General features: G+C 42.9%; 1 protein-coding gene across 1 annotated transcript; it reads left to right on the top strand.

Moving 5' to 3' along the window:
- The first annotated feature begins 2,254 nt into the window (after window positions 1-2,254).
- On the top strand, window positions 2,255-10,651 carry LOC103056938 (pleckstrin homology-like domain family A member 2). The gene is made up of 2 exons (XM_088146045.1): window positions 2,255-2,869; window positions 5,643-10,651. Exon 1 carries the CDS (start codon window positions 2,414-2,416, stop codon window positions 2,837-2,839), a length of 426 nt encoding a protein of 141 aa, XP_088002171.1. The 5' UTR covers window positions 2,255-2,413; the 3' UTR covers window positions 2,840-2,869; window positions 5,643-10,651.
- Window positions 10,652-16,000: the final 5,349 nt, after the last annotated feature.

Here is a 16,000-nt window from a genome sequence, read left to right as displayed (position 1 = left end):
ATCGAAAGTCAGTGGAGGGACATGGAATTGAATCTTTGTATCTTATAGCTTTGTTGGGATCGTCTAGGCCCCATCAAACTACTAGGGTTTGCATTCCTGATTCGCTGCTTAGTCTCTTAGAACAGTCATTCCTTAATCTGAGAATCTATTTAAAAAATTGAATGATATTCACAGATGTTTCACAAATGATGTTCTGATGTTAGTGACATGGGGGATGTTTATTTTCATATAGGATTCAAACAGAATGGAAATGATCTTTGCTAACTCTCAAGAATATCTAGCATTTGTGAATGGACCAAGACAGCTGAACTAGCCCTCTGGAAATTATATCAACTAGTGAATTCATCATTTTTATAGTGCGGTTCTTGTCTTAATGACTGTTACATCAGTTTCTAGCAATTCACAAACTTGTGCTATTAATTTTTGTCATTACAGTACTTTATGATTTACTTCCACTATTCTAGGACATCTGTTTTTTATTTTCTTACTTTTGTCTATAACTGATGGAATTCCAAGCACAGTGGTTTTCAAATTTTCCAAGCAGGAATGGGTGGATGGATCCCTTAGGATCGCACCACAGCAAACTGGCTCCAAAAACAGGGGCAGTGCTGATTTCCTCCATTGCTGGCCACTCACAATATTGTTTCACACTCAGCAGAGAACCAGAGTCACTATAGTACCTTAATCAGTAGATGGCATATTTATTATGGGTACAGGTAGTCCTCATTTAGTGACCACAACTGGGACTGGTAACTCGGTCGTTAATTGAAGTGGTCACTAAGTGAAAATCACAGGACCATGACTGTGCTTACAATTTTACTTCAGTTTTCCTCTGCTTCTTGCTACTTCCTTCAGCTGAACTGGGGTTCTTTCTCTCTGAGGGCATCTTGGTATGAGGTAAATAGGCAAGTGAAAATAAGAGCAGAGAGACAATGCAAAGGTCGTAAATGTGAGGAATGGTCTCTAAGTTGTTTTTTAGCACTGTCATAACTTCAGTCACTAAACCAGGCAGTTGCTAAGTGAGAACTACCTATATGTCTTTGCAAACTTTGTTACATTTCTGTTTATACATATATGCCTAAATGTATGTCCACATTTCTGCAAATGGACAATATATGCTTCCATATATGGTGTTGGACATTAATGTCCATTTTCTTTGACTAATGACCATGCTTGCTGGGGAATGACTTGAGTTGGACCCCGGGATTATGGTGTAATGCCAGTTTGGTCTAGTGGTGAAGGCACCAAGTAGAAACCAGGAGACAGTGAGTTTTAGTCCCACCTTAGGCATGAAAGCCGGCTGTCGCTCTCTCAGCCCAGCCCACGTCACAGGGTTGCTGTGGGGAAAACAGAAGGAGGAAGGAGTATTAGGTATGTTTGCTGCCTTGAGTTATTTAAAAAAATAATAAAGGCAGGATTTTAAAAAATGCAAGAAGAAACTCTTCACTCTGGTGGGCATCACATGTGCACAGAACCTGAAGATGGCAACTGCAGTATCTGAGGCTTTGGCAGATCAAGTCCTGTCCCACAATGCTCAGCTTTTTCAGACGTCCAAGGCCAGCTAAGCTCACTCTTTACCAACCATCCAAGAAGTATGCCTAAATCAGAGGCTGGGTATGCCATGATAATCCACTTTCTTTCCTGCATCCCAATCACTGATCTGTTATGTGTTTGTTATACTTCACTAATAAAAATAAGAGTTAAGAGAAAACCCTTTCCGTCTTGCCTTCGCAACTCCGAATGCCTCTGATAATTGCGCGTGATGGTTTCTTGCAAGCCTGAATGGGCCACCACAACTTCAGCGCCTAGAAAAGTAACTTGATTCACTTCGCCTCAAAAGTAAAGCTTTTGAGTAAAAGCAGCTCACGTATTTGGTTACCGGCCAGTAGTGCAGTTGCCATACACGTAAGTGAGCGAAAATCCGAAAGGGATGCCTTAACTGAATTCACATTCCGTCTTTCCGTCAAATTATTGCGCCTCCTTTTAGCGCCGACCGTCGCAAACCCCACAGCACCCGCAGAACTGCGTTTCATTTCATCGTAAATACTTCACCAGCCGCCGCACCGGACCAGACCTCCCCAAGGGGGCGCAATCCGTAGGGCGGGTTGCAGAGCGCGGCCGGAGAAGGGAGGGAGGGAGGAGCCCCGTCTGGCACCAGGGATCGGGCGACAGCGTGGGAGGAGAGGCTGACGGCAAGGTGGAGCCGCCGACCGAGACTCCGAGGCCATAAACGGAGCTCTTTGCCCACGCCCCGCGCAGTAGCACGACGCGTAGCATCGGCATCCGACCGAGCAGAGCGGGCGAGCCGGCGTCGTTCTCGCGTGGCACGGCCGGGGGTGGTGGGGCGGCGGCGGCGGCGGCGGCGAGAGCGGGCCGGGGGCGTCTGGCAGGCAGGCAGGCAGGCGGCGGCAGAATGAAAGGGCCGTCGGGCGGCTCGGCGTCGGAGGTGATCCGCGAGGGCGAGCTGGAGAAGCGCAGCGACAGCCTCTTCCAGCTGTGGAAGAAGAAGCAGGTGGTGCTGAGCAAGGAGAGCCTGAGCCTCCTGTCGCCCGAGGGCGGCGGCGGCAAGGCCCGCGCCAAGGAGCTGCGCTTCGGCTCCATCCAGAAGGTGGACTGCGTGGAGCGCACCGGCAAGTACGTCTACTTCACCATCGTCACCACGGACCGCAAGGAGATCGACTTTCGGTGCCCGGGCGAGAGCTGCTGGAACGCCTCCATCACCATGGCGCTCATCGACTTCCAGAACAAGCGCGCCATCCAGGACTTCAAGAGCCGGCAGGAGGCCGTCGAGCAGGCGGCGGCGGGCAGTCGCGACAGGCGCCTGGCTCGGGCGCCCTGAGCCCCCGCCCGGGCGGCCGGGCGAGCTAAGGTGAGAGGATGTGGATGGTTCCCAAGGGCTGCGGGTGAGCGCCCGGAAAGGATCGCTCTTCAAGAGGTTGGCGGCGTTTTGAACGAAGCCTCTTAAATTACGCCCCCCCCGCCGACCAGTCCGCCCGCGCGCCCCGCTCTCTTATTCCCTTGCCAGCCGTCGGCTTTTCTTTGCCTCGAGGAGATTGGATGTTCCGGTTACTTAACTAGGCAGTGAAGGAACCTAAATGAAAGGGCGCGTTTGCAAAAGGGCTTTCTGGGGCTGGCTTCTTGCCCTAGACGGCACGGACATTATCATCAGAGTGAGCCGCAGGCCCAATATGTTTGCCAAGGGAATTGGGTACTCTCTGTATAGGGGGTAGCATAACATGCTAGGTAAACCATGGTTAATAAATCGCGGTGGCTGTATTCCCATAAGGTGCTAAGCCAGGCAAAATCATTATGTGAGTACTGGCCTGGTTAATTTTAGACTGTTCTCCTTCAAAGAGGAAGCTAGGAAAGAAGAGCAAATAGAAGATGATCAATCCATTTTAAAAGGTAATTACTGGAGGTGGGAGAGAGAATTTCAGGTTGATTTTGGTTTTGACTTTGCCATTGACATTTGTAAACCATGGCTTAGTATGATGGGCAAACATAGCTTAATATTGAGAATTCTTTCCCTTTTTTAGAAATGTTTTTAAATTGATGTTTTATGTATTTATATATATTTATGTTTTTAATGTTTGTGAATCGCCCAGAGTTCCCCCATTGGGGGGAGATGGGCGGGTGAGAAATTTAATAAATAAATAAATAAATAAATCCAAGCTGCAGAACCACATAGATGTGGGGTTTTTTTTCAAAGTAGTGGTCATGGGAGGAATTACTCATAACCTTAGCCTACTGTTTTTTAATAATAATCTTGCTGAGTGCAGCCTTATAGCCTGCTATTGTAATAGCTGTTACTGCTCTCCCCTTCCCTTTTGAAACTAGTATTTTTCCCATGCCCATGTGAGTGCTTGCCATGTTCTGACAAACATGGAAATAGGCAAATGCAGTCTTCTTGAACCGGATGTGCTTCCAATTTTCCAAGATTACTGTGCCTAAAATTTCCCAGTCAGCATAGTGAGGGCTCTGCATTGCTTCAGATCTGAAGACAAAAAGATGCTTTGGAGTGTACATTGGCAGCTTTCTAAACCAAATGTATCTTTTCCCGGGATTGCACTGTTGCTATCAAGGCTGCATGGTTCCCAGAAAAGATGCTGCTGCTTTGAGCAATTGTTAATAGGTGCACAGCCTTAAAGGTCACCTGGATAGGAAATTCTTTGCTAATACAAGGGAAGCAGGATGAAAACGGCGCTGCTCGGACTACAAGCAGCCCTTGAACTAGTACTAACTTCTTCAGGCAATGCTGTCTCTCTCTCTTTTAGATTAACTAGAACACATGCAACATCTGGTTCTAGGGATGCATTATTGATCTGCAAAATGAGATCACCAATGCTGCAACTTTGCTTGGATCTGAATCTTTGCTTAGAGGCAGTGATCTGTAGAAGTAGCCAGAAATGCAATAGATGTACCAGCTTTAAATCGAGAACAGATAATTTTTTTTCCCAACCTCATAACCAGTCAACCATGCTAGTGCCGGACTCAGCGATACAAACTGTGGTCCATAACCACTAAGGAACAATGAGCTAGTATCATTATTCTTGTAATGGGGGATGTAGGAAAATTCAAAAATCCTATTAATGCCAGTTATATACTTCTAGCTTAGCATATCTTTCTGGTTTTGTTAAAACATAATTAAATTAAAATGGAGGGGCACGAGGAAAGAATGCAAACATTCAACCAATTTTATAGGCTCTTCGCACAGAAATCCTTAGGAATACAAGTGTAAAGCGATAAGGCTTCACAGAGAACATAACACTTATTTCTGAAATGGTAAGTTTATTCAGTTTTAAGATGCTTATGAAAGGCTAGTTGAACATTGTGAGACAGGCATCTTAGCAAACATCCTTAGAGTTGCAAGTTCTTTTGGAGGTCCCTCTAGTATATACTTTAATAATTTATTGCTAAAAGCTTGCGTCTTTGGGTATCTTTGAATGCTGCCTGCCCTGTCATTTGAGGAGCCTGTGGAAGTTCAGGTGCTTTTCAGTAGGTGTGTCACAGAGTTTCATCAATTTCAGGTACTGCCTTCTCCAGTCAGATGCTTTCCAGATGTCCTAAGACCGTAACCCCCTCCCCCAATTCCCAGCTTTGGTTTTTATGCCTTGGCCAATACCACTGGAGCACACTAGATTAGAAACAAGTACTCTAGTGTTTGCAGATAGGAAGTCTCTCAGTCAGGAGTGGAGAATCTCTAAGCTGCAAGCCAAATTTGACTAGTAAAAGCCATCAGTTAGAACTTTAGAGACTAAGTCCCTAAAGATGTTTCCACCACTTCATGATGCTTAGAATATAGCAAGGCAAGCATTTGGGTAGGAACAATGGAATGGCCACACTTGTGTTTGTCTGTGCTTTTCCCATTGATGGTAAGTCACTTTTGATTTCTGATCAGAAAAGTAACTGCTCCTTTACTGATACTATTTTTAAAAGGGATAATTGTATCATCTCATCTTAACCCTAAACAAATTGAGAAGGAAGCCTCATATGCAACCTGTTCTGAAACTAAGGAAATACAATCGTGTGTGACATGTATTGCATTTTGGAGGAAAAAAAAAAGATTTGATTTGTTCATTTTGTTGAGAAATATTTGCTATCTTCTACTTCATTGATTTTCTCCCTTTTTTCCCCGTCTCTAGAGCATGACCCTGGAACACAAACAAGATTAAATAACTTGAATTGTGATTTGATTGCACCGGTGCAGGAAATCAGTGAAGAAAAGCAAAGAAGGATAATGGAAGTTGCTAGATTTCTTCAGATCAAATGAAGCTGCTGAATTGAATAGCTGAGCTTTCACTGAAAGGCATTTGCAAACCAAAGACCCCTTGAAAAACCAAAGTCTGGTTGACCAAGCAAGAGACCCAGCTTGCAAACTGCTATTTCCTTTTCTATTTATAAGACGGAAAGACAATTCTGCACCATTTGGTGGGGAAAAATACTTTAAATTATTTGTAGTAGCTATATTTTATATTTTTGATGAATGTTTTTAATATTGCTTTTTTGTGTTCACATGTCCATTCCAAGTAAACAATGTTCATTTTATCTTTATACTCAAAATGAATCTCATGGATTCTTTGTATACCTTGTAATGCTCAGAATATTCTGACTTCTGATTTTGGAGTAGTCTGATAAATGCAGTATTTTACAGGTATCAGACCTCTGAGAAATATTGTCATGTCTGGTTGAGGTTCTTTTTAAATAACAGCAAAAAAAAAAGTGCAATTATGAACAACTAATCTTGGCTCATTAATGGTTAAACAAAATTTCACCCTAGGTTCAAGATATAGGCCTGAGAAGCCTTTAATCTATAGATCCTCTGAGTACAGCCATTCCCAACCCCTTCTGAACCTTCCACACCATCCATTTTCTCCAATGTTAAAAAGAGGCTGGTAGGAAGACAAGATTATATTCAATAATTCACTCACAGGTTAGGACCAGGGAGGAATTCTGACTAATCTAAAGTCTCCCATACTGGCCTCTGTTTTTTAGCCCAACTGTTACGGAGTGCAGAAAATGATTCTACATACAGAAACATCCATCTCTTTGCTTGCATAAGGTTCTCTAGATTAAAATTCACCTGCTGTATATGGAGAGAAATTAAGTCACATTAATTTCAGTGGAACCTATTTCCAAGTAGAAGTTTTTGGATTCTGTTCTTGTTTCTTAGAATTGTAGAACATAAAGATTGGAATGGATATGGGAGACTATATAGTTCAGTCCCCTGTCCAGTGCAGGAATCCACTACTACAGCTTTCCCAAAAGAAGGCTATTGGAACATCTCCAGCAAAGGAGAGTCCAACACTTACTAAGGCAGTTGGTTTCTCCTGTTGAACATTGTTGAATATTCCATACGTCCATTGTTAAATAGCTGGCAAGGCTTTTTTTTTCTGATAACCAACTGAATTTTATAATATTGACATTTAAACCCATTGTTTCTTGTCCCATCTTCTCTTGATCTTGACATCATATTTCAGTTAGTGCAGCCTGGGACTCAATTTGCTTTTCTTGCAGTTGCATTTCATTGTTACTCATGTTCAGCTTGTGATCCATCAAGGCACTCAGATCCCTTTTATTTGTACAGATACACAATTTGGTCCTCTTATCCTATACTATCAGTTAAGGTGTTTGCTATCTCCCCCCAACTTTGTGTCCCAAATTTGATCTTATTTTCTAATCCCTCATTCAAGTCACTTATAAATATATTGATGAACACAGAACCTAGGATAGGCCCCTGTAGAATCCCATTTGACACATGCAGCTCGATGAAGAACTATTGTACACTTATTGGATAGGACTCCCCTTTTGCATGGATATTCATCACACAGGCTAACAATGATAGGGGATGTACTCTAACATCTGGATTTCACAAAGTTCAGGAATGATTGGTTAAACATTATTTTATGACACAAGGTCTGAGGGTATAAGATGAAACAAGAAAATAGATTAAAAGACTGGAATGGAGGTGGTTCCCCCAGTTCTAGTTTTCTGTATTAGTTATCCTTGCAAAGGCAGCTTAAATACAGCAGTTCCCTAATAACTAACACTATCATCCAGGAAATGGGAAGAGGAAGCTTATTTTAGCAGGACAATATGCACTTCTAATATACCAGCCTCTGGAATTAGGAGAAACTAGCAGATAGAAGCAAATACAGTGATGGATTGTCAGTTGGAAGGAACCAAAGACCCAAACCCCAAACAGCCTTTCTGAACCTGATAGCATCAATTGCCATCAGCTTCAGCCCAGTTGAAATTATGAACTAAAATTCCAGATTGTTCACTCTGCTGAGGAAGTACTAATAGAAGCTAAAGCTTTAATGTTTTGGACACATAAGTGTCCTGTTGATTGCAGAAATGAAGGCAGTTGAAAAACCAGACAACATAAGACAAGGTGGCTAGATATTATCACTGATGACACAAGTAGCATAGAAGAACCCAAAGAAGGAATTACATTCTAGCAAACCATTGTCCATCAGATCACAAAGAATCAAAGCTGACTGAACATTGAACAAAACCAAAAGTAACCAACAACCCTAATACTGCCTGAAGGGAATAGAAACTGTAGTCCAATGTATGTAAAAGGCATTTATTTAGAAAAACTGCCTCAGATATTTCATCCACTGACCAAGCCTAACCTTAATCCTAACCCTAATTGAGCATTGATCAATGGATGACCACAAGCACTTACCTTCCACCTGATAGGTGAATTTGAATGGAGGAGGAGAAATGTAACCATGCTTCCAGTGATAATCTATGAAGCAACCGGGTAATGTCTTTTAGGAGCCTTTCTATCATTTAAGATCCTCTTTGTGAAGCTTGAAATAGTTCTGTTGGTGTTAGCTTCCTGTGGAAGCATCCTCACACCCCCACAATGTTGACATAATATTATGTGACACACATTATGGTGTTGTTTTTTTTAAATGGAACAGCAGTGAAAGCTCTTCCCTCCTCATGCACTAACCCACTCCACTCGGAGACGACAGTGAATTAAAATTATCTCTAATAAGCAACACCCAGTCAGCGTATTGCTGTGCAGTGTAATTTCCTCAGTGCCTCACTCTGGCTTTTGAGGTGCAGTCAGAATGGTGTCTGGCTAGCATCAGCAAGCCTGACGAATTACGTGGTGCCCAATTAAATGAGACTCCAACAAGACCCTGCCAAAGGCCTTCAGGCCAGCCTTTGTCACTGCAGCCGGCCCCTGGCGACAGAGGGGGAAGCTCTGGTTTCCTTTTTCAAAGCCCATTTGAGAGGAAGCTTTGATAAGTTCCAGATGCCATCACAATTCCCTCTCTCTCCCCTCTTTGTTTCAGAGCTGCAGCCATGCAATCCATCCTAGCCAGAGTGCCCAGTTCACAACTTGGCAGCCTCGCTAGCTTAACATTTTGACTATTTCCCAGAAATAATGCCTTGATTAGAATGTTTCTGGGGAGGGAGGCAGGAGGCAAAAAAGATGGTAACTTTGTACTTTTCCATGAGTGTTCTTGTGAAAAGCCCAATCACAACAGAACGTTTTAATGAATCAGAAGAGATTTACTTGATGAAAATGTTAAGGAACAGATTACAGATGATTCTGATGAGCAGAAACCCGGGGTTTAGGTAATTGGTTAATATCAGATCAACTTACCTGTCTGTTCAAGGTAAAGGTAAAATCATGATGACTACATCGACATATCTGTCTGTCTTGGCAACATTATGGATGTGTTTGCCATTGCTTTCTTCCAGGAAGTCTTTTGACTTCCCAGTCTAGCATAAGCCTTGATGTTCCCTGGCAGTCTCCCATCCAAATGTTAAACAGATCTGGCCCTGCTTAGGTTTCAAGACCAGAGAGTTTAGTCAAGTACTGCTACCTCCTTGAATTGCAGATATTTTTTGAGTACTGAAATCTTTGTCAATGCGCTTTGTTATTTTTTTATTGCCACCTTTGTTCCAGGAGCTTAAGGCAGTGCACATAGCACTCCCCCTTCCACTTTTTTCCCATAACAATGCTGAGATAGGTTAGGCCGAGAGAGAATGACTGGCTCAAAGTCACCCAGTGACCTTCCATGAATGACAGTAGACTAGAACCTATGGTCCCTGCTCATGGTCCAACATCTTAACCATACATCACACTGATCCTCTGGCTCAGCTATGATATTTTTTTCTATTCCCATCAAGTTAAAGTCAATTCTTGAGCATCAGTGTAGCTCAGCCAAACCTAAGCTGGGATACTCTAGCTGTGTTGAATATAACTCTTACTAATCTGCTTGGACATTGGTGTGGCTTGTCTGCCTCAATTATGGCTTCTTCCAAAGAAACTGCATCAGCTTAATTGAATCCAACCTCAGTCTGCCAAGGTTAGGCCTAATAGGCATCATTTGGGTGAAGCTGTGAACACCTGGGAACCAAAACACACTAGCACAGGACTTCCTGCAAAGTAGCTTCTTTTTTAGCATTGCAGAATTACAGGCTCAAGCAAGGACTATTTTTCAGTGCTTGTTTACTATTTACTAACACAGCTTTAAAATACACTTCAACCTTGCAGTTACCAAAGTACTGTACAAATGAGATGAGAATAACGCATGGAGTAATTAAAACAGGAAAACCACACTACCATGTTAAAAAGAGGAAAACCACAGAGTAAGCAGACAAAAATACCTGGGTAGGTTTGAACAAACATCATAAAAATTGCTATGGGAATTGCAGAGGGAAGATTTTCCATCGCTGGAGGCCTGCAGGTGTGATGGCTTCTTTCTCTTTATGACACTTAAGATTATCAAGAGTGGTACTACTCTTGGCTAAAGGGGAGGGGCCTTTGTGACATAAGGGCTTTAAAACAGAAGCACCAGTTGCGTATGATCACTGCTGCAAGACTATTCTACGCACAGAAATGGAAAGACTCTGAAACCCCCACAATGGAGGAATGGTTGGTGAAGATGATAGAATTAGCAGAGATGGCAAAATTGACTTGCCTGATCAGGGAAAGGACAATAACCTCATTTATTAGTGACTGGAAACCCCTTATGGACTTTTTGCTGAAGAAAGAAAAAAATGAACTTGTGATTCATGGGTCTGATGATTAGAAAGGATAAACTATGGAAAGAAGGGAATTATGATGTAACCTGAGAGAAAGAGGGTAAAATATAAATGCATTTATAACTGCTGTTAAGAAAATTGGGAGCCACTTCTTTATAATATCTTTTTCTTATTTTCTTCCTTATCTGTTCACTATTTTTATTTTCTTTATTTCTTCTCTAAAATTCGTATTGTTTTTATCTTGCTAAAAATTTCATATATATATATATATATATATATGTGTGTGTGTGTGTGTGTGTGTGCGCGCGCGTGCGTGTGTGTGTGTGTGTATATATATAAATCTCCCCATCCATCCAGTCCAGGTTCTCTTGTCTCATCCATGTATGGTTTGTTCCAGTACCCCACTTATCGTCAGATTGTTCTGGTTCCCCAACATCTGACGCAGAACTTGTTAATCCGGGCAACATCCGAGCCAGCGTGACTCTTAGTTCGTGTCACTGTCATATCCGAGGTAGGCAGGTGAAGTATTAGGGGGTCTTTGTCTAAGGACCCCTACTGGTAAGGTAGGTACCAGCCAGGATTCAAACCCTGGTCTTCTACGTCAAAGGGCAATGCTATCCACTATGCTATCCAGCCACTGTGGAAAAAAAAGGCCAAAGTGGTCCCAGCGGTGGTAGGAGCACTTGGGGCTGTGACTCCTAAGCTGGGAGAGTGTCTCCAACAGATCCCAGGAACAACATCAGAGCTCTGTGTCCAGAAGAGTGCAGTGCTAGGAACAGCTAAGATACTGCGCAGAACCCTCAAACTCCCAGGCCTCTGGTAGAGGACCCAAGATTGAGGAAGACACAGACCACCCACAGGGGAAAGAGGGGATTTTATATAAAAAAAACATAAGCACTAGGACTTTGCATGAGCTTGGATGCAAATAGTCAGATTGTGCAGCTTGCTTAGAATCAGTGTAATACAGTATCTTGAGCTACGTGACCATAGCATGGATGCAGGATTCCAGATTGGCCAAGAAGAAAGACCTTGGGCCAGCCATAATGAGGTCTTTCAGGAAACAGCACAGCTTGGAAGAGACATGAATAGTCTTCTCCATAATTAAAAGGGAATGCATACACCCTTGCACATTACTATGGTGGATGTATTATTGGGTCTCCTTAGATAGCCATCACTCAGTGATGTTCAGTGATGCCCTTGCAGGGCACTGAAATATCACTGGGCCAGTTACATGAAGATTTATCTTATCATGCACTAACATTCTGGGTCTCTCTCTCTTCAATTTTATTTTATATTTTTCAATATGTTTGGAACCTATTCAGCTTTATTCACATGTCTTCACACAGTCTGCCCCTAAATTCTGCTTAGGTAAGACACCAAGTGCAGGTAAGTTCAATACATGAAGTCAGTATTAATTGTGGATTTTGTTTTTTCTTTGCACCAAGGGCTACAAAAGTCCTAAACGTCACAATGGAGATTAGGCTGATACTACTATATTGGACCCCTTCATGGATCACTGCCTTGTCGTGGCGAAGGGGCTTGCGTAACTCAGTGAAGCCATGAGCTATACCGTGCAGGGCCACCCAAGACGGACAGGTCATGACAGAGAGTTCTGACAAAATGTGGTCCACTGGAGAAGGAAATGGCAACCCACTCCAGTATCCTTGCCAAGAAAACCCCATGGACAATGTTAAAAGGCTAAAAGATATGATGCCGGAAGATGAGCCCCTCAGGTCGGAAGGTGTCCAATATGCTACTGGGGAAGAGCGGAGGGCAATCCCAAGTAGCTCCAGAAAGAGTGAAGCGGCTGGGCCAAAGCCGAAAGGACGTTCAGCTGTGGATGTATCTGGAAGCGAAAAGAAGGTCCGATGCTGTAAAGAACAATATTGTATAGGTACCTGGAATGTAAGATCTATGAACCAAGGCAAGCTGGATGTGGTCAAACATGAGATGACAAGACTGAACATCGACATCTTGGGAATCAGCGAACTGAAATGGACGGGAATGGGTGAATTTAATTCGAGTGACCATTATATCTACTATTGTGGGCAAGAAACCCTTAGAAGAAATGGAGTTGCACTCATAGTCAATAAGAGAGTGGGAAAGGCAGTAATGGGGTACAACCTCAAAAACGACAGAATGATCTCAGTGCGTATCCAAGGCAAACCATTCAATATCACAGTCATCCAAGTCTATGCCCCAACCACTGATGCTGAAGAAGCTGAGGTTGACCGCTTCTATGAAGACCTACAACATCTTCTAGAACTAGCACCAAAAAGATGTCCTTTTCATCATAGGGGATTGGAATGCTAAAGTAGGAAGTCAAGGAGTAATCGGAATAACAGGCAAGTTTGGCCTTGGAGTACAAAATGAAGCAGGGCAAAGGCTAATAGAGTTCTGTCAAGAGAACAAGCTAGTCATAGCAAACACTCTTTTCCAACAACACAAGAGACGACTCTACACATGGACATCACCAGATGGTCAATACCGAAACCAGATTGATTATATACTTTGCAGCCAAAGATGGAGAAGCTCTATACAGACAGCAAAAACAAGACCAGGAGCTGACTGTGGCTCAGATCATGAGCTTCTTACTGCAAAATTTAGGCTTAAATTGAAGAATGTAGGGAAAACCACTAGACCACTCAGGTATGACTTAGATCATATTCCTTGTGAGTACACAGTGAAGGTGATGAATAGATTTAGAGGATTAGATTTGGTAGACAGAGTGCCTGAAGAACTATGGACGGAGGTCCGTAACATTGTACAGGAGGCAGCAACTAAAACCATCCCAAAGAAAAAGAAATGCAAGAAAGCAAAATGGCTGTCTGATGAGGCTTTACAAATAGCTGTGGAAAGAAGGAATGTGAAAAGCAAGGGTGAAAGGGAAAGATATAAGCAACTGAATGTAGATTTCCAGAGAATAGCAAGGAGAGATAAGAAGGCCTTCTTAAATGAACAATGCAAAGAAATCGAGGAAAACAATAGAATGGGGAAGACTAGAGATCTCTACAAGAAAATTGGAGATATCAAAGGAAAGTTTAGTGCAAAGATGGGCATGATAAAGGACAAAAAAGGCAGGGACCTAACAGAAGCCGAAGAGATTAAGAAGAGGTGGCAAGAATACACAGAAGAACTATACAAGAAAGATCTTAATGTCCCCGATGTCCACACTGGTGTGGTCACTGACCTTGAGCCAGACATCCTAGAGAGTGAAGTCAAGTGGGCCTTAGGAAGCATTGCTAACAACAAAGCTAGTGGAGATGACAATATTCCAGCTGAGTTATTTAAAATACTAAAAGACGATGCTGTTAAAGTGCTGCACTCAATATGCCAGCAAGTTTGGAAAACGCAACAGTGGCCACGGGATTGGAAAAGGTCAGTTTATGTTCCAATTCCAAAGAAGGGCAATGCCAAAGAATGCTCAAACTATCGCACAATTGCACTCATTTCACATGCTAGCAAGGTTATGCTCAAAATCCTACAAGCTAGGCTTCAGCAATACATGAACCGAGAACTACCGGATGTACAAGCTGGGTTTCGAAGAGGCAGAGGAACTAGAGATCAAATCGCCAACATTCGCTGGATCATGGAGAAAGCACGAGAGTTCCAGAAAAATATCTACTTCTGCTTCATTGACTATGCAAAAGCCTTTGATTGTGTCGATCACAACAAACTGTGGCAAATTCTTAAAGAGATGGGAGTACCAGACCACCTTACCTGTCTCCTGAGAAATCTGTATGCAGGACAAGAAGCAACAGTTAGAACCGGTCATGGAACAACCAATTGGTTCAAAATAGGGAAAGGTGTACGACAAGGCTGTATACTGTCACCCTGCTTATTTAACCTATATGCAGAGTACATCATGAGAAATGCCAGGCTGGAAGAATCACAAGCCGGAATTAAGATTGCAGGGAGAATCATCAACAACCTTAGATATGCGCTCGCCAGCTGGGCTCTGCCCTAGGAAGGAGGCTCTGGCAAACCACTTCCGAAACACTTGCCTTGAAAACTGCAAGGACTCGTCCAAGCAGTCACTGCAGGGTCAGCAATGACTGAGCGCAGACAAAAAAAAAAAAAAATGTATGGCTGTGAGAGCTGCACCATAAAGAAGGCTGAGCGCCGAAGAATTGATGCCTTTGAACTGTGGTGCTGGAGAAGACTCTTGAGAGTCCCCTGGACTGCTAGGAGGTCAAACCAGTCAATCTTAAAGGAAATCAATCCTGATTGCTCATTGGAAGGATCGATAATGAAGCTCAAGCTCAGATACTTTGGTCACCTAATGCGAAGAGAGATCTCTTTAGAGAAGACCCTGATGCTGGGAAAGATTGAAGGCAAAAGGAGAAGAGGACGGCAGAGGATGAGATGGTTAGATAGCATCACTGAAGCAATGAGCATGAAACTGAGCAAACTCAGGGAGGCAGTGAAGGACAGGAAGGCCTGGCGCAATATGGTTCATGGGGTCACGAAGAGTCGGACACGACTTAACGACTAAACAACAACAACAACTATATTGGATGTCAAGCTGATTGTGAAAATTTTGAATCATACAGATAGTTTCATGCCACTAGCAGTTTTTCCCCCACAGTTAAGTCTTTCATTCCCTCAAACTAAAACTGTGACATGGAATCTATCATGTACATTTACATAGAGTTCATCTAATATCTAATGGTGTAATCCTATGCACATCTGTTCAAAATGCCTCTCACTTCCAGGAAAATGTTATAGGGTTGCAGGCTAAACCACTAAAAGCATGCCGAGCCCACTGCACAGGTTGTTGAAACTGAAAGAGACCTTGGCCTTGAGAAACACAGAAGGACAGAGCCCCGTGTTAGTTCTGTAATTAGTCTGAAAAGGAATGTGGATCATTTGGTTCCTTCTAGGCATCTTTGTTGTAACACTAGTTCTGCTGATCCCAGATATTACTCACTGGGAGTCAGGTGGCATATACATTTAATAAATTATTGTTGGTCATACAGTCAGCCTGATGTTTAGACTGGATTTGGCATATTTATCCACCTATTGAGTCCTTCCCAAGGACCTGGGAGAGGCAGATGTTGTTGTTTGACGGTGTTAAAGGTATTGTCACAAGATGTAAGCTGTTCCAAGTAGAGCTGCCTTTTGCAATTGACTGATGGTGATTTTGTCAATGCCGATGGTGTTCAAGTGGTGCTCCAGATGTTTTGGGATTGCATCCAAGGCACCTACTACTACTGATGCTATCTTTGCTTTCTTTTGCCACAGTCATTCTACTTCTATGTGCAGGTCTTTGTATTTTGTGATTTTCTCCAGTTCTTTCTCTTCTATTCTCCAGGTATTGCAATGGCCACTATCTGGACCTTTTTGTCAACAATTGTTGACAAAGTCTGGGGTGTTGTGTGGCAGTGCTTGTCTGTCTGAATTCTAAAGTCCCAGAGGACTTTAGCTTCTTCATTTTCTATTCCTTTGTCTGTTTTGTGGTCCCACCAGTTCTTGCATGCAGGCAAAT

The sequence above is a fragment of the Python bivittatus genome, unplaced genomic scaffold (assembly GCF_059951505.1).
Source record: "Python bivittatus isolate LINGU-HERP-01145 unplaced genomic scaffold, Pbiv_v1 ctg000480_np1212, whole genome shotgun sequence".
NCBI classification, from domain to species: Eukaryota; Metazoa; Chordata; class Lepidosauria; order Squamata; family Pythonidae; genus Python; species Python bivittatus.
The sequence above is the reverse complement of the archived record's forward strand: the minus strand, read 5'-3'. Positions and strand labels throughout refer to the sequence as shown.